Raw genomic sequence first — 27,487 nt, 5'->3', positions numbered from 1 at the left:
CCGGGATCGCACACATACACGATATCCCCTTCTACAAGGAGGCTTAGCCTTTTCGCACCACTTGGTCCGCCTAGTGATCACTGGCAGGTATTCTTGAAGCCATCGCCTGCAGAACGAGTCCGCCAGTTGTTGTGATTCCATCCAGCTATTCTTGAGCTGCACTCTTTCGGGTAGGGGCTCCATCGTCGGTCCTCTTCCAGTTGAGCTTCCAAGCAGGAAATGATTCGGTGTCAGTGATTCTTAGTTCTCATCTTTCAATGGGATGTATGTTAGGGGTCGCGAGTTGACGATCGCCTGCGCCTCTGGAGGAGGTGGTGGATCTCAGCTTTGGTATCCAAAATCTTTGTCGTAGTTCGTTGACCACCGTCTCGTGGTTAGCGTGCAGAAATCTTCGGTGAAATTCCTTTATGATGAGCTGCGTAATGTGGCTGCCGCAGGGGAGTACGACGCGGTCGCTTCCCTTGATCATCTTGGCACGTTCATCCAGCTTTAATACTCCATCGGAATCCATATACGGCCCCAGCTTGTATAGTAGGTTATTCTTCTTCAATGGTTTTCCTTGTAAGATTAACCGTATCTCCGTCTGGTAGTACTCCGCCTGAGCGTACGACCACAGAAGATTCTCCGCGACCCTGGTATCTTCTTGTGATGGCTGATTTTCCATGTCCGATCGTTGTAGAGCCTTGGCCTTCCATCGCCTCATACACCATACCGTTCTTGCGGTACTCCATAGCAGACGGGTCCAGATTGAGAACCGCTCAAAGTCTATGAGGGCCGCGCGGCTTACGTCTGTGAATCCGTCACATACGCCGATGAATTGCGCCTTCAGTTCCATTCCTGACTCGTCTCCTTCTTCCGCCTCTGTCAGCGGCCAAAATTGCCTCTCTTGCCAAAGAAATTTCAGCCCGTTTAACCATCGACTTTCTCGGTTGAAATCAGGTTCTTTGTTCCACTTAGTGGCGTCGTCCGCCACGTTCTCGGAGGAAGGTACCCAGCGCCAGTCCTTGACGCTATTACCGTCTAGAATCTCGATCACACGGAATGCTACAAATTGTTTGTACTTCCTCTGGTCCAATCGCAGCCAACTCAGCACGGTCCTCGAGTCGGTCCAGAAAGTCCGTGTGCTCAGCTTCGCGCCAAGTGAAAGCTCCAGAGTTTGAGCCAACCTCGCTCCAAGCACTGCTCCCATGAGTTCAAGACTTGGTATGGATGTCGGTCTTAGAGGGGCTACCTTGGTTTTGCTGCCCAGTAGACTGCAGTGGATACCTGCCTCGGCGGCAAATCCATTCTCGCTTGCGTCCACGAAGGTGTGCATCTCCACTTCTGAATCCATCAGCGACTCCTTCATGTGGCATCTTGGGATGGTCATTTTCTCAACGTCCAGGATATACCGAAGCCATCGCTTCCATTTAATCCATTCTGCCTCAGGTATGGGGTCATCCCAGGTACATCCACTTCGCCATATTTCCTGAAATATTATTTTGCATACATCACGGAGAAGGATATGAGCCCTAAAGGATCATATATAGACATCAACACACTGAGAAAACTCTCGTTTGGTGGGACGTTGCCTTCTTGGAGAAGTTCTTTATGGCGATATCGTGGGGATTACACGGTAGCGGATGAGATCTTCTTTCGTGTCCCACCACATTCCCAGCACCTTCTCGGTCTGTCCATCCGCTGTTTCGTCTAGTCTCACTAGCGCGGGTGCTCCTTCGCCGAGTGCGCTTAATACTTCTCTGGAATTCGATACCCAGTTTCGAATGAGGAATCCGCCCTGAAGATGAATGTAGGGGACCTGACGCGCGAGGCTTATAGCTTCTTCCTCCGTGTCGACGCTGTCCAGCATGTCGTCTACATAGTGATTCTCCAATATGCACTTCACAGCGCGTGGGTATTCCTTTTTGAACGACTCTGCATTTCTGTTCTTCACGTACTGGGCACAGCTGGGGGAGCAACTAGCCCCAAACGTCATTACCTGCATGGCGTAGTTCTCTCTCCGTTGTGTGTATGGGTCTATAAATACAAAGCGTTGGTATCTCTGATCTTCTGTGTGTATTCGGACCTGATGAAACATCTCGGCGATATCGCCGCCGATAGCAATACGTTTCTCTCTAAACCTGTGAAGTATTGGTTACCAACTGCGCTAGTGGTCAGGTCCCTTCAGCAGCATTGTGTTCAGCGAGATCCCTTCCGTCTTTGCAGCCGCATCCCAGACTATGCGATGCTTTCCTGGCTTGTTCACGTTTTAGCACGGGAAAGATAGGTAGATACCAATATGGCTTTCCTCAGCTTCTTCCGACGGAATGGGCCGTGCATATCCTTTCTTCACGTACTCACCTAGCTGTCGGCGAATTCCCTTCGCAAGCTCCGGCTCGCGAGTCAGTTTCTGGTACAGGCATCGTGCACGCTTTAGGGCTGTAGGAAACTATCCGGCAGCTTGTCATCTTTATACCTCCAAAGCAGATCTGTTTCAAATCGGCCATTTATACGCCTCGTGTTCTTCTCCAGCTGCTGTATAGGCCAACTGGTCATCATTGGATACGCTCTTGCTATTCATCTCTGGTCTAGGGCCGCCGTCCGACCACATGCACTGCTCAAGCAGGCGCAAGATCTCCTTGTTCTCGTCAGCTTCACATGCACATATGTGAAACACGTGGTAGTTTGGGATTATGTCATCACCCACACTGTTGGAGCTTCTTCCTTTAATCGTCCACCCCAGGCGGGTCTTCTCAGCGATCGGTTCTTCTGTTGTGCCTTCCTTGGTGCGAAGCACGCGCCCTAGTTTGCAATTATTGAGACCTATCAAGAGCCTGGGCTGTGCTGAGTCGTATCCGGACAGTGGTAGATGTCGAAGGTGTGTGTGTTCTGCTTTCAGGTGGGTTATATCCAACGATAGCCTCTCCCTTGGGAGCTTGCCCATGAGCGCCTTTCGCCTATGTAGAAGTTGTTGTCGCAACTGCAGCAACTGATCTTCTTCCTCCAACAACCTTAGCTCCGACTGCAGGTCCTGCGCTTCCTTCGAGGCCTCGTCGACGTCATTAGTTCCGATCCTCATCTGGTCGCCACCTGAGTAACTTTGGTAGTTGTCCCCAGCCGTCAGGCTGGTCAGCTTTTCTGTCCTGATCAACGTCGAGTTCTGTCCATGGACGTCTACGTCACACTCTGCACAGATCCATCCTACGCCGCCATCCTCTAGAGCAGCACACTTAGGATGGCACATGCTCACGCAGCCGGCGCCAATGCAGCCAACTGTCACGTGCTCGTCCTCCACTTCACAGAGGAAGCATGTCGCCACCAATCTTGCCTCTCCACCGGATCCAGTAGGCATCTCCATGTTGATTTCGCTCTCTGACTCAAGTATTCTCCAAGAATACACCAGAAAAGAATTTAAAGAAATGTTGCGGGAATTGGAAGTTGTCTAGCGCCGCCCGAGTAAAGACGCCCGTGTAGATAATTGTTGATAATTGTTTATTGTTTTCTTCATTTATAACGGGGCAGCAAGGGCTAACAGTGGTACAGTCGGTAACCACTCTGCGATAGCAGCACTATGAATTCCTAGTAAATTAAAGGTTGTACAATTCATAATGAAACTTAAATATTAATATGTCCTCACTTTTCGTCCGCTTCCCTCGAGTGTCAAATAGAAAAGAAAGCTTAGGCACATGGTTACCGGCTGAGTTAACAGAGATTCAACACCCGCTTAAACTATCGGTTCTGCAACTTCGGCGTTGCCGGATGCCGCGGGAGCAGTTTTGCTATCTATCGTAACAAAAAATTAATTAATACAATTACATTGGCTAAAATCGACATTTTTAATACAAAGATATTAAATATAGATGATATTCAAGAAATAAATAAACCCGAATCAAAACCTTTAGTAATCACAGATTTATTGGATATTTCTGAAATCAAAATTGCTTTGCACAAAGAATTGTTTGTAATATATTTAAAATATCCCATTAAAAAAAATAGATGCGATACGTATTACGCAAGAGCTATTTCTCATAATGATGGAAAATTACTGTTAAGCAATCAGGTAGTAAAATGCGAAAAAATTAAATTTGAAATAAATACTTTGAAAAAAGAACTATTTAAATTTATTGTGTTCTAAGCAAAGAAAAATCATTTTTCACTCGCTTATTGAACGGTGAAAAATCAATTTGTAATAAAATAAGAGAAAACAAGAAAGGAAAGCTAACTTCGGGCGGAGCCGAAGTTGATATACCCTTGCAGTTAAAACCGGATATATTTCGCAAACATCGGATATAGTTGGCCGATCCTTTAAAGAATATGATAACATAACCCAATTAATTATAATACATAATCTAAAAAACGTCCCAAACTTCTATCTTCAAAAATACGAAAGTTGGTATTTCTACCAAAACCCATTTCCGATCGTTCAGTTACATGGCAGCTATAGGATATAGTCGGCCGATCCTTATGAAATTTGGCATGTCGCATTATTTTGCCAAAAATAGCTTTCATGTAAAATTTGAACTCAAAAAACATTAAAGTTATACCATTTCCGATCAATCAGTTATATGGCAGCTATAGGATATAGTCGGCCGATCCTGGACGTTCCGACTTATATACTACGTGCAAAGAAAAGATACACATTAATTTCAACATATATAATATGGTTAATTTATAAATAAAGAAAATATTGTAAAATCATTAAACCACGGCTTAGCTATATTTTAAAAACAAATAATTTGTCCGATAAAGAAATCCCGCATGAAGAAATAATCGTAGCATAATTAACCGCTCAATTAAACTCCATGACTTCACGTTCATTTGAATCGATAAGCTTTAATTTAGAAGGGGGAGTGTTATCCAACTCATAAATTGCTTCACCAAATAGGCAATGTAAATAATTGCAATAATTGCAAAACGCAGTAGCCCCTTCTGAATGCGTCATGCCATTTCTTATCTTGGCACCTAATTTCACCTCTTTCGTTTCTGAGGATCCCCTAAGATCATCCAGAGTAAACATCAAGCTCTTCTTGTAAACATTCCCATCAATTTTCCATGGCCCAAGCCAGACATAAACATTAGAGCCGACTCGCCGTCACCAGTCCGAATTGGATCGATCTTCCGATCTTATCACTCTTCTCCAATGACTCAACTACTGCATCAGCAAATTGTCCCTTTCTCTTAGAATCTCTTTGGGCAATTGTTTATTCTCTCCAAGTACCCTTTTGGGTTTTTTCTACAAGTACAATTCGCCTGCGAATAGATACATACATATGTTCCTTCATATATACATATATATAATATGTTCCGTTTAGGCTTCTGAGCGCGCTGCCCCTTTCACTGCTCCTTCTGTCTTGCGGCTGGGCTTCTCATCTTCACGTTTTCCCCATCCCCTGTAGTGCGTGCTTTCGCACCCCCTCAACCCCCCTTCCTTGACTTTGCCCATGCCACCTGCTACCCCATGCATTTTCACCCTTTTTTCGGAAAACGACAGAAATGAATTGTTGGGTAAAATTTCACAGGTCTCACCATACCGCATTGTAGGTGTGTCTGCATAAAAAATTTTAATGCTCCTGATATGACTCCTTTTTGATGCTCGTACGTTGTTTTTCCTTGTTGTGATGTGTCCATTTTTATCCATAGATTTTATTTCTTAATTCTCTTTTTTTTCTCTAATTCTCTATTTTCTATTTTTTTTTTTCACTTCTATTCACTTCTTAATTTCTCCAATACTGGCTGGCGGGACAGCGAGTCGGCGACCACGTTGAGCTTACCCTTCCGGTAGCTGATGACGTAGTCATACTGCACAAAAAGCCACTTCGCTGTTCTTCCAAGCGGGCTCTCGCTGTTGTTGAGCCACTTCAGCGTCATATGGTCCGTGATCAAGTCGAACTGGTGTCCCTTCAAATAGGGTCTCATTTGTCTGATCGTCCTTATAGTTGCCACGCACTCCTTCTCCGTAGTTTATTTCAGCCCCAATCAACGACCGACACTGGCTTCCGCTTGCAGCACAAATCTTTTTTGGATCAAAAGCCGCAACTTAACTGTCTCAAACGCCTTCTCGTGCTTTGACGTCCATTCGTATTTCGTCCCTTTTCATAGAAGATTGTTCAGGGGCTTCGCGATTCCTGCGAAATCTGAGACAAACGGCCGATACCATGATGCTATCCCGATAAACTGGCGTACTTCTTTGACTTTTGTCGGGGGCTTTAGCTCCTTTATTGCTTTCCTGGATCAATGCCGATCCCCTGGCTCATTATTCAATGTCCCAATTATAGCACTCCTTCCTGAAAAATGTCACTTTTCCGCCTTTATCCGCCGGTTCGCCGCCTTCAAGCTCCTGAAAACCTCTTTCAGGTTTTACATATGTTCCTCCTTGGTGCATCCGATCACATTCTTGGTATGATATCGTCCTGATATGTGAATGCGTGTGGTGCCATTTCCGGGCCCATGACCTTGTCCAGGGTCCTCTGAAATGTTGCCTAGGCTGAGTGCAACCCGAAAGGCATCTTCCACTGGTACAGACCTTTCTGTGGTACGGTGAAGGACCGTACACTGGTACTTCCTGCATCCTTCCTCTAGAGGGATCTGCCAATAACCGTCCTTTAAGTCGAGGCTGCTGAACTAGCTTGCCTCCCTAAGTTGCTCCAAAATGTAATTGATCCGTGGCATCGGGTACGCGTCCTATATTGATTTTGCGTTGATCTGCCGGAAATCCACGCACATCATCCATTGACACGTCTTCTGCTTCACCATCACAATGGGTTAACTGTATGCGCTATTCAAGGGCTCAAAGCATCCTTTTTTCCCACAGCACATCCTTTCTGTCGGAAGTCCACGCACATGCTTCATTGACCCGTTTTCTTGTTCACCATTACATTGGGTTAACTGTTAGCACTATTCGAGGTCTCGATGCATCCTTTCTCCAGCAGCTCTTCCCCTTTCACGTTTATCCCTCCCTGTATTTTTGGGTTTATGGGATAATAACGCTGCTTAATGGGGATGTGGTCCTTTATGCTGATCATTTACTGCGTTATGTTCGAGCAGCCTCTTTTGCCTGCAAACGCCTCCGCCGTCTCTCTCGATGAAGCTCTTATTGCGTTCCTCTTCCCATTTTTCTGGGTATCCTGCCCCTGCTATGGGCAGCCTATTTTCCAGACAGCTGCCCCATCTCTCCCTTTTGGGTACTGTAATGTTGTGACGAACTCGCTGTTAACTGCTGCCCCAGTCGCTGCTGAACCGCTGGCCCTCAGACTGCCATCTGGGCATCCACCCTTGTCCTGGAATGCTATCCTGCTCCGCCGGAATGTCCTGGAATGCTCTCTCTGCCACTTTGGTGTCCATTGTTCCGTGGCGACTTGCCTGTTAACGGCATCTTCTTCCTGCGTTAATTCCTCGGACACCTCTGCAAGGATGCGCAGTCGTATGGCCTTATAAACATTTTCATTCTTGGCATTTAGTTTTTGACGAGCTTCTCGATTACCCTTTTCGTGGTTTTTCCTAGTGGCTTCATTAAGGACTGAAGGTCCACCATGTACTCTTTGAACGGCTCTCCGCGTCGCTCTTTTCGTTGACGAACATGATCCGCCAACTTCTCGAAGTATCCTTTCGGCACGAACAAGTTTTCAAAGCTTGCCTTGAATTTTGCCTATGTTTGCCACTTTTCTTCGTTCATGATGAACCATCTTTGAGCCCTGCCCTTCAGTAATTCTGGAATGGAAGAACTGCAACGGGTCTCCTGATCCGTCGAACCGAAACGACCAGTCCCGCACATGCTTAGCCACCACTGGGGGTGGACCTTTGCACACTTCGTCGTTTTGGACTCGTCGACCCACTTCGCCTCCAGGTTTCCACAATCCCGTCCCCTGGTAGACCGAGTTCTCTGCACAATTCGCTGAGCTCCTTCTTTCTAAGTGAGTATATCCAGTTTTTCTTTTCCATGTCTATGCTGTGTTACTTCTAGGTTCGGGTCTGTTCCACTGAACATATAGATCGACGTGAGTGCCCGAGCCCAGAAATAATACAAATAGCTTGAAGTTTCCACACTCTTTATTTTGAGACCTCTTTACACTACAAAAGGCTTTCTTTCTCTTTTTCTCGTTGCTCCTTCCGTTTCCGTTTTCTTTCCCTCGTTGCTCCTTCCATCGCCGATGGTACTCCTGTTGCCGCGCTGCTAGCGATTCCGCTACCCTCCGCTCTTTTGCCTTGAGAAACACCCCCTTGGCTCGACTACGACTGGTCAGACGATTGGCAGGAGTTACTCCTGCGTTGGAGTACGCTGTTACCCCTGCGTTGCTGTCGACTCCCCTAACCGTCGCCCTTTCGCTGGCCACACGCAGGCCTTCCTACCTCTTAAGAACACCCCCTTGGGTCGTCTGCCACTGATCAAAAGATTGGCAGCGCTTCTTTTGCTCCACTACTCCAGGGAACCACTGCGTATGCGCGCTAGCGGGCAGGGATTGGGAGTTGGCCGCGACCTCGCACCTCCGCTTTTCCAGGGATCCAGGCTTTTCCGCTTTTGACGCCTCCGCTACACCGGGATACTGGGATACCACGCATACGCGCTTGTGCCTGGATTGGTGCCAGGACACATGGGATTCACCGAGCATACGCGCTAGCGAGCCAAGATTCGAAGTTGCTGTTTTACTAATCGTGCGTCGCGCTCTCGCTATCCCGTTATACCTCGCATACGCGCTAGCGAGTCCAGTGTTGGGAGTTGCGAGGCTGGTGACCGGGGTGCTCTCATGCGTTCTCTGACTTGGGCGTGAGTTAAAGAGTCGGCCTATCCTTGTTTCGCAGGACCACGCCTGTTGGTTGCGGTTTCAGGAGTCGGTAAGGCGTACGCCAGACTTGTCCTTTCTTCACTTCCTTGCAAGGCTACCTGCCGTGGTCGGCTTTGGCCCAACTCGACTCCGATACCCTGGGCTTGTAGAGGAACCGTCCTGCAACGGATTTTCCTTACTCGTTCTTTACGTTTTCCTTTCTTTGGCCGGTTGGACTCTCCAAAGACGGTCCTCCAACTCAACGCTACAAGCTTTCTAAGTCAGCCCACTCAGTATCCACTGCTGAAGGTAGGGACCGGCAGAGGAAGCAACGCTTTAAAACTTTGACTTAACCCTGGGTCAGCCTGCATGGTGGACATTCCGTTGGCAAGGGTGGAGTGAGCGAATGGTCGTCTCGTGGTCAATTTCAGTCCATCGGAGGTCACTACTGATCTGCAAAATGTCCAAATCCGCAAGCTCCACGTGGATGGCCTTGAAGTCGCAGAGCATGGTATCCACCTTGGAAACAGACTGAACAGACTCCTTGGATCCTGAGTAAGTCAAAAATACTTCAAAATACCATTACGGGTTGGAGTGGGTGCTCCTGCTCCTGATTATATTAAGTTCCGACCAACCCAAAGTAAATAATTCCGCTAGGCCAATTCCTCCAAAATTTTGTCTCTTAAATTTTATTTGCTCGCGGCGAACACGTTCTGTCCCACTGTTCGCTCAGAACCGTAGCGGAATGAAGCTATGTGCGAGCGAATTGTTTGGTAATTGTTTGGTAATTTTGGTAATTGTTTATTAACATAGAAAGAAAGACTAAGCTTTAACAAAAAAAAGAAAAAAGTGTCTACTAAATCCCTGTCCCCTGTGGTAATGCCGCTAGGCTTTGCTTCGCAGGACCAGGATTGGCGTGCTTATGCGCCCCACTACCGATTGACTAGGCTAGCCTAGCCTCCGCTCGGAGTCGCTCTAGCCGTCTCAGCTCCTTCACCGTGTAAGCTGCTCATTCCTGCCCAGAACTGGGCGTTCTCCAGCAACCTCCGTCCGATGAGGTCCGCCGTCACTACTTCCCCTAGGAGTCTCCGCCTGGGGATTGAAAAGCGTGGGCAGTCCAGGACCACATGCTCCGCCGTCTCGTCTACCCCGCATTCAGGGCACCTTGGGTCGTCATCGTGTCCAAATTTGTAAAGGTCACCTGAAGCATCCGTGGCCGCTGATAACCTGCGTGAGCCAGAAGTTCATTTCCCCGTGACTTCTTTGGAGCCAAGTCTTGAGGTCGGGGACTAGTTGTTGCGTTGCGTTGTGTTGTGTAAATATGTATGTGTGCTTGCGAACGTTTATGTTTATGTCTGTATGTATGTATAATATATTGTATATTATAATTTGTTTATTATTATAAAAAAACTGTTCTCTTATTAGCCACGTATGAAAATTTTTTACATAAAAATGTTTACAAAATTGTTTTGTTGTTGTTTTAGTAATTTGTTTATATGTATATGAGTAAATTAACCATCACGTCGGGGTCACCAAGAGTCATTGAGAGTTTTTAATGACGGTAAAATAAAAAACAAATTGTATTAAATTAAAAGTCATAAATTTTTTTTTTTTTCTTTTATGAAATTGGGATCTTATTTATGTGATAAATCCCATTTAGGATGCGAGCGCAATAAGACCAAGAGCGAGAAAGCACCAACCTTTAATAATAGGCTGAGCGGATGCTCGCTAGCTTTAGATGCCGAATTAGTTGAAGGCGACCGGCCGAACGAAAGTCGGCTTGCGACAAACAATGCCTAAATTATTAATATTTTACTATTTTTAGTTAAATACTTAAACTAGCAACTAGCTTCTTGATATATCTTCTTTATCTAGCTTCTTCATATAGGTTTGTTAGTTGTAAAAGCTAAGAGTACCGCTATAGGATATTTATCCTATTTATCTATAGGATATTTATTTTTATTTATTTATATCTCTCTCAAAAACCTTATATCCTTTATTTGATAATATTAACCGTAATAACCTTTATTTGACATGCCAAAGAAAAGGGAGAACTTCACTTTGTTAGTTGGTTTGTTAGGTTAAGGGGATGTGGCACGTTCTACCTTGCAACTGTCCGAGCTGCTGGATGCTTCTCTGCCGGTCTACAAAGGATTAATTTGAATAGGTGTCTGGCACTTGGTCCCATTGGGAAAGTTGCCCCAAAAAAACGAAAAACCGTCAACGATTCCGTTCGGAATCAAATGCTACGGTGGCAGGGTTGGGTGATCGGATTGCCGGGCTATCAACCGGCAATGTTATGTTATGTTATAATTTCTATGCTATGTTACTTGGCGTAGCTTGGGCCAGGTGTTACGAACTTGTTTTTCTGATTCCGGCCCGCTATCGCCGTGGCCAGCTCTCAGAGTCGGTTCGACGTGATTGCCCGGGACCAGAAATAATACAAATAGCATACAACTTTACCAACTCTTTTTTTTAGAGGCTTTTTTCAAATTACAATTACTTGACCCCGAAAACAGGTTCCGCTCCGTGTTCTGGCTGCTCCTACTGGTTCCGCCCGGCTTCGTCGTGGGCACTTCCTGGTGGCCGTTTAGGGAGTCCCGGTCACTGCCGCTGCTCCGCCGCCGCTGCTACTCCTCTTGCTTCGTTGCCTTAGCTTCCCCTAAATGCCACATTTCGCAAGCCACCCGCGGGCCTTCCTTCCTTTCGGAAACCCCCTTGGGTCGTCTGCGACTAATCAAAGACTGGGCAGCGCTCTTCCACTCCGTTACCCCAGGAAAACACCTCGCTTACGCGCTAGCGGGTCTGGATCCCTAGCGGGTCAGGGACCGGCAGAGGAAGCAACGCTTTAAAACTTTGACTTAACCCTGGGTCAGCCTGCATGGTGGACATTCCGTTGGCAAGGGTGGAGTGAGCGAATGGTCGTCTCGTGGTCAATTTCAGTCCATCGGAGGTCACTACTGATCTGCAAAATGTCCAAATCCGCAAGCTCCACGTGGATGGCCTTGAAGTCGGAGAGCATGGTATCCACCTTGGAAACAGACTGAACAGACTCCTTGGATCCTGAGTAAGTCAAAAATACTTCAAAATACCATTACGGGTTGGAGTGGGTGCTCCTGCTCCTGATTATATTAAGTTCCGACCAACCCAAAGTAAATAATTCCGCTAGGCCAATTCCTCCAAAATTTTGTCTCTTAAATTTTATTTGCTCGCGGCGAACACGTTCTGTCCCACTGTTCGCTCAGAACCGTAGCGGAATGAAGCTATGTGCGAGCGAATTGTTTGGTAATTGTTTGGTAATTTTGGTAATTGTTTATTAACATAGAAAGAAAGACTAAGCTTTAACAAAAAAAAGAAAAAAGTGTCTACTAAATCCCTGTCCCCTGTGGTAATGCCGCTAGGCTTTGCTTCGCAGGACCAGGATTGGCGTGCTTATGCGCCCCACTACCGATTGACTAGGCTAGCCTCCGCTCGGAGTCGCTCTAGCCGTCTCAGCTCCTTCACCGTGTAAGCTGCTCATTCCTGCCCAGAACTGGGCGTTCTCCAGCAACCTCCGTCCGATGAGGTCCGCCGTCACTACTTCCCCTAGGAGTCTCCGCCTGGGGATTGAAAAGCGTGGGCAGTCCAGGACCACATGCTCCGCCGTCTCGTCTACCCCGCATTCAGGGCACCTTGGGTCGTCATCGTGTCCAAATTTGTAAAGGTCACCTGAAGCATCCGTGGCCGCTGATAACCTGCGTGAGCCAGAAGTTCATTTCCCCGTGACTTCTTTGGAGCCAAGTCTTGAGGTCGGGGACTAGTTGTTGCGTTGCGTTGTGTTGTGTAAATATGTATGTGTGCTTGCGAACGTTTATGTTTATGTCTGTATGTATGTATAATATATTGTATATTATAATTTGTTTATTATTATAAAAAAACTGTTCTCTTATTAGCCACGTATGAAAATTTTTTACATAAAAATGTTTACAAAATTGTTTTGTTGTTGTTTTAGTAATTTGTTTATATGTATATGAGTAAATTAACCATCACGTCGGGGTCACCAAGAGTCATTGAGAGTTTTCAATGACGGTAAAATAAAAAACAAATTGTATTAAATTAAAAGTCATAAATTTTTTTTTTTTCTTTTATGAAATTGGGATCTTATTTATGTGATAAATCCCATTTAGGATGCGAGCGCAATAAGACCAAGAGCGAGAAAGCACCAACCTTTAATAATAGGCTGAGCGGATGCTCGCTAGCTTTAGATGCCGAATTAGTTGAAGGCGACCGGCCGAACGAAAGTCGGCTTGCGACAAACAATGCCTAAATTATTAATATTTTACTATTTTTAGTTAAATACTTAAACTAGCAACTAGCTTCTTGATATATCTTCTTTATCTAGCTTCTTCATATAGGTTTGTTAGTTGTAAAAGCTAAGAGTACCGCTATAGGATATTTATCCTATTTATCTATAGGATATTTATTTTTATTTATTTATATCTCTCTCAAAAACCTTATATCCTTTATTTGATAATATTAACCGTAATAACCTTTATTTGACATGCCAAAGAAAAGGGAGAACTTCACTTTGTTAGTTGGTTTGTTAGGTTAAGGGGATGTGGCACGTTCTACCTGCAACTGTCCGAGCTGCTGGATGCTTCTCTGCCGGTCTACAAAGGATTAATTTGAATAGGTGTCTGGCACTTGGTCCCATTGGGAAAGTTGCCCCAAAAAAACGAAAAACCGTCAACGATTCCGTTCGGAATCAAATGCTACGGTGGCAGGGTTGGGTGATCGGATTGCCGGGCTATCAACCGGCAATGTTATGTTATGTTATAATTTCTATGCTATGTTACTTGGCGTAGCTTGGGCCAGGTGTTACGAACTTGTTTTTCTGATTCCGGCCCGCTATCGCCGTGGCCAGCTCTCAGAGTCGGTTCGACGTGATTGCCCGGGACCAGAAATAATACAAATAGCATACAACTTTACCAACTCTTTTTTTTAGAGGCTTTTTTCAAATTACAATTACTTGACCCCGAAAACAGGTTCCGCTCCGTGTTCTGGCTGCTCCTACTGGTTCCGCCCGGCTTCGTCGTGGGCACTTCCTGGTGGCCGTTTAGGGAGTCCCGGTCACTGCCGCTGCTCCGCCGCCGCTGCTACTCCTCTTGCTTCGTTGCCTTAGCTTCCGCTAAATGCCACATTTCGCAAGCCACCCGCGGGCCTTCCTTCCTTTCGGAAACCCCCTTGGGTCGTCTGCGACTAATCAAAGACTGGGCAGCGCTCTTCCACTCCGTTACCCCAGGAAAACACCTCGCTTACGCGCTAGCGGGTCTGGATTGGGAGTTGGCTGCGGACAGTCGCCCCCGCAATACCAAGACACCGCGCATACGCGCTATGGTGCCAGGATTGGAAGTTGCCGTCGATGATTGTGCGTCGCGCTCTCGCTACACCTGGGGGACTTCGCGCATATGCGCTAGCGATTCCGGAGTTGGGAGTTGTGGGGCTGATGACCAGGGTGTTCTCGATTGGTCTCGAACTGGGCGTGAGTTCAGGGGTCGGTAAGGCGTACGCCAGACTTGTCCTTTCCTCCTTGCAAGGCTACCTGCCGTGGTCGGGAATGACCCAACTCGAGTCCGATACCCTGGGCATGTAAAGGAACCGTCCTGCTCGTTCTATACGTTTCCCTTTAGGCTGTTGGACTCTCTAAAGGCGGTCCTTTAACTCAAACTTTCGAGTGCTTTTAAGAAACGCTTAAACACTTAAATGTCGGACTCTCCCAAGGCGGTCCTCCAACTTCCTAAAAAGACTCATCCCGATTCGCTCCCATGGGCCTCCATTTATACTGACTCGAGCGCCCGTTAATGCCCTTGAATTCTACACCTGCCGTTAGTCCTACTTCCATAATCACGCCACTTTCCCGTTATCGGTCTGCCGTATGTGCCTCTCCCGGTCACGGACCTCTGCTGTTGCTATGCGGACTTCCATGGCCCGCTACACTTTCCAAAATCCGCATGCGTGGCGTGCTGATTCCCCCTCCCCCTTTGACTACCTTTTCATAGTCTTACTGTTGCTCCGGGAACCGTTACATTCCACGTCGGGTTCGTCTTCCCACAGGTGGCTGTATCTAGCCCCTCGCTGGAACCCGTTACGTTCCACGTCGATTCCGTCTTCCCACGGGGTAGTTTGCCCCTCGCCGCCCTTTGCTCCTTGACCCAAAGCACCTTCACCTTCGCCTTCACATTCAAAATTTTTTAATTTAACATTAGAGACAAAGTTTTTTTTAGGCCAACAACAAAAAAGATAAATTTACCCTTAGGCTGGCCAAAAAATTTGTTATTCCAACGTTCAATCATAACGGATCCCTGGGAGGGATATACGCAAAATATTTGGAAGAAAACAAAATATTTGAATAAGCCCAAGGAAATGTCAAAATAGAAAGACTTGGAAATTGGTTTTTTCTTGCCACCGTTACGTTCTTCAGAATTTTCACAATAATTGGTTATTTCTATATTGGGGTAAGGGTTTAAAAAATAAGCCTTTTGTTTGGTCATTTCAATAACGGTAAAAAAAAAAACAAATTGTATTTAATTATAACGTTTTATAACAAACTGTTTTCTTATTACTTCTCTCTTCCTCTTACTTCTTCTTTCTCTTCCTTTAAAGCGAACGGTCGTGTTTTTTTTGTGCCCACTGCGTTTATGATAAATATTGGTAAACCGGTGCACATTGGGATGAAATGCCTTTATTTTGGCTATAACCGTAATTTTAAAGCTAGAATGTTGAATCTTGGAATTTGCTGCTTATATTGCGACACAGTGCGACAAAAAAAAAGAAAAATTGAAGGAATTTTTTAAGAGATCTTGTAGGAATTGTTCATTAGGTCGAGTATAGTATAAAACCGTGTTTTAAATTTTGCTAACACCCTCAAAATCTTGATTTTTTTAGAAAAAGGGTTTTTCGGGACTTTTTTGCTTCTAAAAATCCCTAAGCGCATAATTGGATATAGTTGGCCGATCCTTATGAGAATATAATAATATAACCCAATTTATTATAATATAAAGTCTAAAAAAAAGTCCCAAGCTTCTATCTTCAAAAATACCAAAGTTGGTATTTCTACCAAAAACCATTTCCGATCCGAGTTATATGGCAGCTGTAAGATATAGTCGGCCGATCGTTATGAAATTGGGTAGGTCGGATTAACTGACCTAAGCTATAATCTGTACCAAGTTCCAGCTTTCTATCTTCAAAAACACGAAAGTTGGGTCATCATTTCCGATCGTTCAGTTATATAGCAGCTATAGGATATAGTCGGCCGATCCTTATGAAATTTGGCATGTCATAATGTTTTGCCAAAAATAGCTCTCATGTCAAATTTGAACTCTAAACTCTAAAAACACCAAAGTTATACCAATTCCGATCAATCAGTTATATGGCAGCTATAGGATATAGTCGGCCGATACCGGTCGTTCCGACTTATATACTGCGTGCAAAAAAAAGAAGGGTGTGTGCAAAGTTTCAAGTCGATAGCTTTAAAACTGAGAGACTAGTTCGCGTAGAAACGGGCAGACAGACAGACAGACAGACAGACAGACAGACGGACAGACGGACATGCTCATATCAACTCAGGAGGTGATCCTGATCAAGAATATATATACTTTATAGGGTCGGAGATTTCTCCTTCACTGCCGACTATATCTTATAGAAGCCATATAACTGAACGATCGGAAATGACCCAACTTTCGTCTTTTTGAAGATAGAAAGCTGAAACTTAGTACAGATTCTATTTTTGATGGTCAGTTGATCCAACCTACCAAATTTCATTAGGATCGGCCGACTATGTCCTATAGCTGCCATATAACTGAACGATCGGAAATGGTATTTGGTAGAAATATCAACTTTCGTATTTTTGAAGATAGACGCTTGGGACTTTTTTTTAGATTTTTTATTGTAATTAATTGGTTTTATTATGATGTAATCATAAGGATCGGCCAACTATATCCGATGTTTACGATATATATCCGGTTTTAACTGCAAGTGTATATAAACTTCGGCTCCGCCCGAAGTTAGCTTTGCTTTCTTGTTTAATCACAAATCGTTTTCCGGAAAATCATTTGGAATTTCTTAGACGCAAACCCAGTCAAAAGTAGCGTTGAAATTGCGATTTGCATCCAGCAAAACTTCTAGTGTCCCCTCAACGAATAGCAACCTTGCTTGAATCTGTTGAAATATTTAACACCGCCGCAAATTCCCGCCAATTATTTAAATGCTATCTGAATATACACATAATAATTCATACTACCATATAAGTTGTTATTTGAATCTGTTTGTATCTTGCTAGATATGCTCCACGAAACACAAATATTTTCAGGTTAAAATCAACAAAACTACTGTTCACGTATTACATTAAAAACATGACAACGCAAAAGCACATATAATTAAACACTTATACAAATGTTTTGTAAATATCATGCGAAACATTTTCCATTTGAAGGTATTTTAATTGGTCAAACTGTTTAAAAATTCGAGAACGCCAAAACTTAGGAACTTCAATAATCAGCAAGCTTGCACGCACCACGTGGTAAGAAAAGCTCACTTTCAAGAGCTGGTGCAAGACGAGGACTCCACAATAAAATACAAATTAAATATTTTCGATGTCTAGGGACTAATTGTAACATTATTTATATATCAACACGAACTTCTCAGGTTTTGGCCAAAATAAAGGCATTTCATCCCAATGTGCGGTGTTTACTTAATTGTGAATCTATTAAGAATCTTAAGTTTTAACCTAAACCGTATCGCTTCGCGAATGCTGTGGTATATTTGGAGGAGAATTACTAATTTGTCTAAATTCAATTCCAAGCATAGCTCAGCTCTGCTTCTTCTCCGTCTTATCTATATTTCTGCACTTTCCCTTTGGACTCTACAAAGCTCCCGCTTCGGGTTCCTATTTGGCAAAAGTGTGCAACGCAGTAAAGGAGACTTCTTCGACCCTATAAAGCAGTGGTCGACACGGCCCTATCCCGAGGGCATAGAAAATTTCTCTGCCCGAGCACTGCCACACACACAGTATAAATGCACACACGTCATGCTCACAGCCTACTTTCTGCTATTCGTTACTAAAATATTCGTTTAAATCATATCAATGTATTGGGGTGCCGACCACTGCTATAAAGTACATATGTATATTCTTGATCAGGATCAAGAATTTTATTTGCATTAAAATAATTTTGTCCGAGAAATATTTATACAGTAGAACATGTACTGTATGTATATACCGCCTTCGTCTGAACCGCCTTCATATTGGCAGCATTTAATAAACCAGAATTAAAGTGGTTTAACGTTGATAACTGACCATCTTTCACCAGAGGATCCATATCACCCCACGCTGGAGGTATCAATCGAAACCATTCCTGGTATCAATCAGATGTCTCCACGCGTGGTAAATAAGATTCGCTGTTTCCGTAATGCTGATTTTCATAAACTTAATAACCTTATTGATACATATGACTGGTCCGGTATTCTGGCATGCACTGATCTTAACGTGACCTTAGAAAAATATTATTGTACTTTAAATAAATTTTTTGACTCATGTGTGCCATGGAATTATCCGTCCGCTTCAACAAATCCTCCCTGATTTTCAAGGTGCCTCACTAACCTAAAAAATACTAAAAATAAGCTTTTAATAAAATATAAAAAAACCTGCAGTATTATTGATTTTTCAAGATATCTACTAGCTCTGAACGCTGAATGTTACAGCAATTATATTCGCCGCTGCCGGATACAATTTACTCAGGATCCAAAGCAGTTTTATAATTTTGTAAACACTAAGCGTAAACTTGTATCTTTTTCACCCTAGCTTACGTTTGAAAATTCCTCTGCGATTTCTGATCAGGCCATTGCCGATCTATTCACAGAATTTTTTCAAACAACTTATTCTCCGCCTAAATTAACAGATCAGCCTTACGCATATAACATTCAAGCATTAAATCTTATTTTCTGTCCGTTTTTTTCTGAGAACAACTTATTATCTGGTCTTTTAAGGGTAAAACCCATTTATTCGCCAGGCCCCGACGGAGTACCAGGCTGTGTGCTAAAATACTGTCCAAGGGCCCTGTGGAAACTTATCTATGGAAACCTCGATTTTTCCCCTTAAGTGGAAGGAATCATTTATAATTCCCCTACATAAAAAAGGGAAAAAGTCCGAGGCTGCTAACTACAAAGGCATCTCTAAGTTGTCGGCAATTCCAAAGTTATTTGAAAAATTAATTATTCCTCATTTGCAACACCTTTGCTCTTCGATTATCACTCCTTGTCAGCATGGCTTTATTGAGCGTCGCTCCACCACCACAAACTTATTGGAGTTGACATCCTTTGTCATAGATGGCTTTTGTAAGGGATATCAAACCGATGTAATTTACACAGACTTCAGCAAAGCATTTGATTCAGTTAATCACTCACTATTGTTGAGTAAACTGAATATGCTGGGTTTTCCTATAGACCTCTTAACGTGGATCTCCAGCTACTTAGATTGAAGGATACAAAGAGTCTTATTTAAAAACATACAGTCCCGTCTGGTCCGTGCTACATCTGGCGTCCCTCAAGAAAGTCATCTTGGCCCGTTATTATTTACGATTTTATAAACGACTTGCCCCCTGCTTTAACGAACTCTCTAGTTCTTATGTATGCAGATGATGTAAAGATTTGTCTTCAGTACAAATCCATCTCTGCCCAATGCAGTCTTCAGTCTGACCTTGACAACTTTCAAATATGGTGTTTAGCTAATGATCTAATACTTAATGGATCAAAATGCAAGCATATGTCTTTTTATCGTTCTTGCCCTCTGCCCTCAAGCTACGTATTCTATTATTGGGATTGCCTTAGAGAAATTAACCCAGGTTAATGATCTCGGCGTCCCATTAGACATTAAACTTAAATTTGGCGACCATATTTCCTTATTAGTTAATAAGGGTAAAGGAGTCCTTGGTTTTATTAAAAGGCGGTTAAAAGAATTTAATGACCCATACATAACCAAAACATTATTTATTTCTTTGGTCCGTCCGATACTGGAGTATGGTTCATGTGTCTGGAGTCCCCAACAGGGAGTACATAAGGACCGCATAGAATCCGTACAAAATAATTTTTTGATATTCGCACTTAGAGGTCTATACTGGGATGCAAATTTTCAGATTCCATCCTACAGTAGCAGACTTTTACTTATAAACTTACCTAGCTTAACAAATCGTAGGACAATGCTCGGTGTAGTCTTTCTGCATAACCTTATTAACCTTATTAGATAGCCATCATTTACTTACACGCTTAAAATTTAACATTCCTAATAGAAGGACTCGAAACTTTAGTCCTCTGTTCGGACACACCGGGGGCACATCGCGCATACGCGCTAGCGCCGTGAAGATTTACAAAAACAATGCTACACAAATTCCGAGGCAGGTGGCGGGCCCGACCCCGCGGTCCGGAGATTGCAACAACAATTATTAAGGGTGCGTTTGCGCACAACGCGACGACAATCATCGCGAGGGTGGTGGTTGTTGTTGTAATTTGTTGTCTGGCCGAGCAGCGGCTCCGTGCCCATCTATGATTTAGACTGCTATTATGTGGTGTTTAGGTGGCCGAATGAGGACCTCACAGCTTTGGCGAAGAAAATGTGTAACGCAGCTTTTGAAGCAATGTACAAAATAACTGAAGTTAACAGCGCAACAGCAATGCCCTATTACTTAAGAGCTCGCTTTGGCCAAACTGCTGACACAGCGTCTGGCCGTATGCCCATGCATAAGCCGGCGAACACTGCATACTTGCATGGCCGCTTTGAAATACGTTTTTGTTAGCTTTAAGTTTCAGTTTGTTAAATAGTAAATTCGTTTTATTGAATTGGTAAATTGGTACTCTCCGAGTGCTACTTCCCGAAAATGACCAAGTTTGCCAACGAAATAGTCGCTACTTGCAAAACCAAGGCTAAATACGACAGAAATCCAAAAAACACTGAGCATGGCGAAACGCCAATCCCATCTCATGTAGAAGAAATGCTCCACATAGACATTTTCTCCACGGATAAAAAGTACTTAGTTTCATGCATCGACCAATTCTCGAAGTTTGCCGTCGTCCAACCAATTCCCTCTAGAACTATAGCGTTAGCATCTCAAATGCGCCGCCCCTCCACAGTGTCTCAAACAGTCAAGTGGAACGCTTCCACAGCACTCTGGTAGAGCTTGCTAGATGCCTGCGATACGGTAGAGCTGATCCTACTGGCTACGGTCAGATACAACAAATCCATCCATTCGGTCATCGACAAGAGGCCGGCCGACGTGGTTCAGACACAATCGAATGAGTCACAATACGAAATACAGGATAAGATAAAACTCGCCCAGGAACAGGGAAAACGCTTCCCGAGTCCTAGTGAAGTCCAACAAAAAAGGTTGTCCACAAAAGCAACCTTAGGTAGGCCAAGCGCGACTATACTATCGCTCGCCTGATAATTTTTCATTTTTTATTGTCCTTTTTCCTAGCCACTTGGCATAAGATATCCCTGATCTTCCTTTTGGCCGCAACATCGGCATGCGTCACGGACTATTCTAAAGCCAAATACATTCATCGTTGATGGCCGAATTCTAATATGGGAAAAGTTCGCGTTCGTAAAACACTCAGCGAATCTCTCAGAATATAGATGGTCATAGAAGAAATTAATGGAACATGTTCCCTCAGTCTCAAATGCAGAAACTCTTGGTTGTTGATGTCGCCCATTTACGCGACCTGCTCGACTCGTTGAGCATCCATCATAGGGTAGCAAGAAGCTTAGACTTCCTAGGGACCGCGTTGAAAGTATTGGCAGGAACGCCGGCACCGGCGACTTTAAAAAAATTGAATTTAGAGAATTCCAATTAATAAATGCAAGCAATAGGCAGGTTAATATTAACAACAAAGTACAAATTCAAATAAAAAAAATTTCAGCTACCGTCAACCAACTTCTGAGGTCAGCTAAAAAGTCCCAAATTGATACAGGGCACCTACCTATTCGATATTCTTTAAACTCGAAATAGGATGATCACAATGGAGCTGCAGGGTTTAATGCTGGCAGTAGCACTTGCCAAGGTTATTGTTAAATGCTACCATCTTAGATCATGCAGACCTAGAATGTATGTGGATGAAAGAGCCCACCGAGACCCCTATTAGGGATGTTTTGTACGTGTCGTCCGTTAAGATATTACAAACTTACAATATTACATCTTACATTTTATTATTAAGTTTCAAAAAATCAAGTCGGCAACAAGGTCACCGTTTTCCCGGTGTCGCATCACGACACCATACTCAGACTGGAAGACAACATAATTGGTGAATGTGACGGTGACATCCACACAGTAAAAAATTGCTCCCCGACATCAGGGGCTACATTTTGCCAGCTGGCGCGAAAAAGATCATGCGCAAAAAAATCATGCGTGTGTGTGGCTAATGGCACCTGTATCCATGTAAGAGACACATATCTCGTCACCTTTGAAGAAGGTGCCAACGTCAACGAAGCCCGAATGGTCAATCATGACACAGCCCAGAATAGAACTCAAGGAGTGGCCAGCTCGCCTTCCCTGAACGTCACTGTGGGACGTAAAGTTCTCAGTCTTCCTTACCTTTACGAATGAGTGAACGTAATCTGAAACGCATTAAGGAATTCAGGAAAAGATCGACCACCATCAATTATATCTGATAGTATTCGTAGCGGGAGCAATATGCTGAGCTTCGATTTGCATCGGCTTGACCTAACGGCGAGTCACTCAGGCCCGAAGAACCGCGGCCCAGCTAAAAGAGAAGATTTCCCAAATAGGGTCTGCCGACGGCCTTATTCTTGGAAGTGAAGAGAGTAGGGGGTAGTAGGGAGGGAGTAGTTAACTGAAGTTAACCGCGCAACGGCAATGTCCGATTACTTAAGAGATTGCTCTGGCCAAACTGCTGACACAGCGTCTGGTCGGATGCCCATATATAGCCGGCGAACACTGCATATTTGCGTGGCCGCTTTGAAATAGCTTTAAGCTTTAAGTTTCAGCTTGTATCAGAACGTCACTCAATGAAGAGGGCTTGATTCCAATACTTCGGCACAGCCGTTAAAAAGTCAATTCATTTATTAAACATTGGTTTCCGTGCCTTATGAGCAGTAGCTCCCACCGTAACTTCCTGTCAAGAAGAAAGAAACCCCACGACAGAAGAAAGAAACCCCTACGCCTGTGGCGACTCCGCCATCAGCAAGGGATACCCGAATACACCATAACACCACTATTAAACAACCTTAATTTAATTACTGGCGCCCAACGAAAAAATCATTTAAGTGAGCACTTATATCTAAATACCCTTTAAGTCTGCATAAAATTTTTTTAAATAAAAAAAGCCTGCGACACCACTGACTGCAGCGAGGGATAACCGAATATAATATACCACCCCATAATTTAATGAACTTACATATCCTGTGGATTTTCATTGCGCGTTTTGGTCGCCTGACTCATGCGAACTTGAACTTGTACCCAGCACATTCTTTATAGTTTGTCGTTTGGTTGCCTCCACAGTTTCCAAATTTCTTCACGGTATTGTCTTTGTTTGTAGAGCAGTGAGCGGGCAGCTCGACGTGTGCACTATGTTCTAGTATGTTCATACTCTTGGCAATTAGTGCATTGCACTGGACCATTGCGTTAATGAGGCTCTTCAACAGTGATTCTTCGATGCAAAAGATATTGCAGCTTGTAGATTGTGTGGACGTTATTGTCTTTAATTATAATGTTAGAAATCACGAGATGTACAGGTACTTCTACAATGGTTGGACCCAGCTTCCAGTTCAGTCGCCATCCCTACTTGGGTGACGATAGAAAAAACAAAAAACACAACTTGGATGGGTCGTGTGTCACCCGGCTGAAGCACCTATAAAGCCTTGTGGGTCCTTTTATTCCAAAGGCAAAGACCTTTCTCCAGAGGCTGTTCCCGATGGAATGAGGATTTCCTAAACCTTCTTCAGCAGCGCTCCAAATGGCGTGCCATCAACCGGATGGACAGCTGGAAGCGCGTGTCTTTCCTGCAGCAGTCTTTTTGGTCCCGATGGAAAGAGGAGTACCTAAACCTCCTTCACCAGCGCTCCAAATGGCGTGCCTCCGTGGTCGAGGTGGAGTCTCTCGAGTAGCGGTGATTAAAGCCGCATCTGGAGGCATCAAGCGAGCAGTGTCTAAGCTTTGCCTGTTGCACTTTAAACCCGGTTTTCTGTTTATGTCCCAATTTCATATCCGACCAATAACGATTTAAATAACTTTTTTAAATAAACAAAATTCTGACATTTTATTTATCGTCATTGAAAAATCTTATTTACCAAAAATTGCTAATTGTATTATTTCTGGGCATGCGCAATAAGGAAGTCGGTTGAACGTTTTCACAAACCTCTTTGAGCTCTCAAAAACCTCTCAAAAAAAGTTCTTTATAACACTAAGTTTTACGATAGATAGAAAAACTGCTCCCGCGGCATCCGGCAACGCCGAAGTTTCAGAACCGATAGTTTAAGCGGGTGTTGAATCTCTGTTTAATCAGCCGATAACCATGTGCCTAAGCTTTCTTTTCTATTTGACACTCAAGGAAAGCGGCCCTTGCTGCCCTGTTATAAATGAAGAAAAAAATTTTCAGCATCTACACAGGCGTCTTTACTCGGGCGGCGCTAAAAAACTTCGAATTCCCGCAACATTTCTTTAATTTCTTTTCTGATGTATTCTTGGAGAATACTTGAATCAGAGAGCGAAATCAACATGGAAATGCCTACTGGATCCGGTGGAGAGGCAAGATTGGTGGCGATATGCTTCCTCTGCGAAGTGGAGGCGCCGGCTGCGTGTGCCATCCTAAGGATCTGTATAGCGTAGGCGTAGGCTGTATCTGTATAGAGTGTAACGTAGACGTCCATGCACAGAACTCGACGTTGATCAGGACAGAAAAGCTCATCAGCCTAACGGCTGGGAGTTACTCAGGTGGCGACCAGATGAGGATCGGAACTAATGACTTCAACGAGGCTTCGAAGGAAGCGCAGGACCTGCAGACGGAGCCAAGGTTGTTGGAGGAAGAAGATCAGTTGCTGCAGTTGCGACAACAACTTCTACATAGGCGAAAGGCGCTCATGGGCAAGCTCCCAAGGGAGAGGCTATCGGAGACTGGCCACTCAGAAAAGATGCCTGGACCATCTAGTACACGGTACCAGAATGCTGGTACGGATACAATTGGTGAAGTTGCCGTTGTGGAAGGAAACGGCAGTACGCATAGAGCCCACGCTGGGCCCCCAAGGTTCTTTTCTACCAGTGGGGAGGACAACTCAGCTGCAAGGTCATTAAAATGGTGGGCAGACCATCGTACGAACAATTGGCAGCGAGAAAGACTAGCGTGGCTGAGATGGTGAAGTTTTCCGGAAGGCCTGAGGACTGGCCCTTATTCATCGCAACGTATGAACAGACGACGGAGCTATGCGGATTCGGGGATGCCGAGAACCTAATGCGGCTTCGGCATGCGTTGGAAGGACCAGCTAAGAACGCAGTACAAAGTCTAATGCTGCATGCGGACTGTGTTCCGCAGATAATCGCCACGCTAAGAATGCGATTTGGGCGACCCGAAATTATCATTGACTTGTTAGTGACAAGGATTAGACAATTTCCTCAAGTGAGGGAGAATAAGCTTGAAATGCTGGTTGACTTCTCGGTGGAGGTGCAAAATGTTTGTGCTACGATGAAAGCCTCCAAGTTGGACCAGTGCTAAACAACCCAGCGCTCACGCAGGAGCTAGTGAGCAAGTTGCCATCGATGGTGCAGACGTTTTGGGGAATGCACAAAGCCTCTCTAACAGTGTGTACGTTGGCAGAGTTTAGTACGTGGCTATCGCAGATGGCAGAAGGAGCGAGACATGTGATAGTCCCAAGCTCGTCGTCAAGAACGGAGAGAAGGGGCACGGTACATACACACACTGTACGCCAAGGCTGTCGGCTGTTCACCCGCAATCGCAGAACCCTGCAGGAGTGTCCAGCATTCCTTGAAATGACGACCCGCGATCGCTGGAATGCTACTCGACGGTGACGCTTGTGCTGGAGAAGTTTCCAGAGCCACAAGGTGGAAAGATGCGGCGTCCCCAATCCCTGCGGAATAGATGGATGCCTAGAACGCCATCATCCCCTGTTGCGGGGGAGTTTCAAAATACCGAACAAATAAATAGAAAAATTACTTAATTATTATTTAAAGGAATTAAATCATTTCAATTAAGTTATTACCTCAATAGCCTCATGCAAGTACAATTCCTGCGTCATAAGCGCTTGCCACATATCATTCATAGATTCTTCAAATTGTATATTAATTTTTTCAACAGCATCAGAAAGCTTTATATATTCAGGACTATTTTCGTCATCACCGTGCATGGAGTTTTGTTCTAATTGACGCAAAGTTATACGAGCTTCTTCAAAAATTTGTTCTTTAAATTGTAAAAAATCTTCAATTTCTTTTTGTCCCATAACTTGGAGTTCTTCTTGACCCTCTTGAAGGTTATTAGTAAAATCGTGAATTTCATCATCTCTTTCCGCAAATCTTGCCAAGCCCAGTTTATAAATTTCTTGTGTAAGTTCAAAAACATCTTTGTCATATTCATCTGCAAGTTCTTGGGCCTGTAGTCCTACCAGCATCAATACTCGTCCATCTTCATCTCCTCTCCACAAAGAATCGAATAGTTGATGACCGTCTAAATGCTCAACAAAACTGGAGGCAAGACGCTTTGCTTCTGACATTTCACGTTCCTGTAGTTCTCGAGTTTGTATCTCTTTTTCTTGTTTATCCTCAATTTCACGCAATTCTCGGCTTGAAAAAAAAAATGCAGAAGTAAGTAATAAGAATAGTGGAGTGTTGTATGCCAAATTTTTAAAAGGAATAATTGAATAATATATGATTTCCAATAAGTTGCAAAAAGTTTGCCTTAAATTGCTTAGTTAATGAAAATAAGAAGAAGTAAGTACCCGGCGGGCCGTCAGCCACTGGGGATAACAGAGGGACAAATCCGTAACAGTGTACACCGCTGACAAAGCCTCTATACTATTGGGCGGGGCGTAGTCGGGCGAGGCGTAGTCGGGCGGGAAAAAGACCACTTCCTTTCCCAAATTACTCCAATCCAATTGAATTAGATGGAAGAACACAAAAAGGTCATATTTAAAAATGTAAATTCTCGCTTGGTCCGTGCTACATCTGGCATCCCTCAAGAAAGTCATCTCTATTTGATCTTTTTATTAATGACTTGCCTTTAACGAACTCTTTAGTTCTTATGTATGAAGATTATGTTAAGCTTTGTCTTCAATACAAATCCATCTCTGTCCAATGCAGTCTTCAGTCTGACCTTGATAACTTTCAAAACTTTCAATAACTTTTGATAACACGCAAGGATGCGTGTTCGAAGGGGGGCTCGGACGCTAATATGAGAACTGATAATATTAATATAACTATAACTAATATCTTATTAATAACTTATTATAACTTAAAATTATATTATTATAACTTATTAATATAACTAATAATATTCCGTGACAAGCGGGGGTCATGATGGACGAACCCCTTCCCGCCTACTCGTGGGACCAAAACATGAATTCTAACTTACCTAATAAAAACCTAAGCGGAGAACGGAACTGCCTAAAAAAGTCCGGAGATTTTGTCAGTGACCCGGAAAACTCCAAGGCCCTCAAAAACCAAGAAGATGCTGAGATGGAGAAGCCCCCCACAGAAACGCAACAT

General features: G+C 44.0%; 3 protein-coding genes across 3 annotated transcripts; all 3 read right to left on the bottom strand.

Annotated features, from left to right (window-relative positions):
- Positions 1-247: 247 nt before the first annotated feature.
- On the bottom strand, positions 248-1,369 carry LOC138927502 (uncharacterized). The gene has a single exon (XM_070282774.1). The coding sequence runs from the start codon at positions 1,367-1,369 to the stop codon at positions 248-250; it is 1,122 nt and encodes a 373-aa protein (XP_070138875.1).
- A 219-nt stretch (positions 1,370-1,588) lies between these two features.
- LOC138927501 (uncharacterized) lies at positions 1,589-1,984 on the bottom strand. Its single transcript, XM_070282773.1, has one exon. It carries the CDS (start codon positions 1,982-1,984, stop codon positions 1,589-1,591), a length of 396 nt encoding a protein of 131 aa, XP_070138874.1.
- A 23,993-nt stretch (positions 1,985-25,977) lies between these two features.
- LOC138927500 (dynein regulatory complex subunit 3-like) lies at positions 25,978-26,970 on the bottom strand. The gene is made up of 2 exons (XM_070282772.1): positions 26,741-26,970; positions 25,978-26,566 (listed from the first exon to the last, which is right to left on the bottom strand). The coding sequence occupies exons 1-2, from the start codon at positions 26,968-26,970 to the stop codon at positions 25,978-25,980; spliced, it is 819 nt and encodes a 272-aa protein (XP_070138873.1).
- Between the last annotated feature and the right edge of the window lie 517 nt (positions 26,971-27,487).

This window comes from Drosophila bipectinata, unplaced genomic scaffold (assembly GCF_030179905.1).
Source record: "Drosophila bipectinata strain 14024-0381.07 unplaced genomic scaffold, DbipHiC1v2 scaffold_292, whole genome shotgun sequence".
NCBI lineage: Eukaryota > Metazoa > Arthropoda > Insecta > Diptera > Drosophilidae > Drosophila > Drosophila bipectinata.
This window is presented reverse-complemented; position numbering and strand designations above follow the sequence as displayed.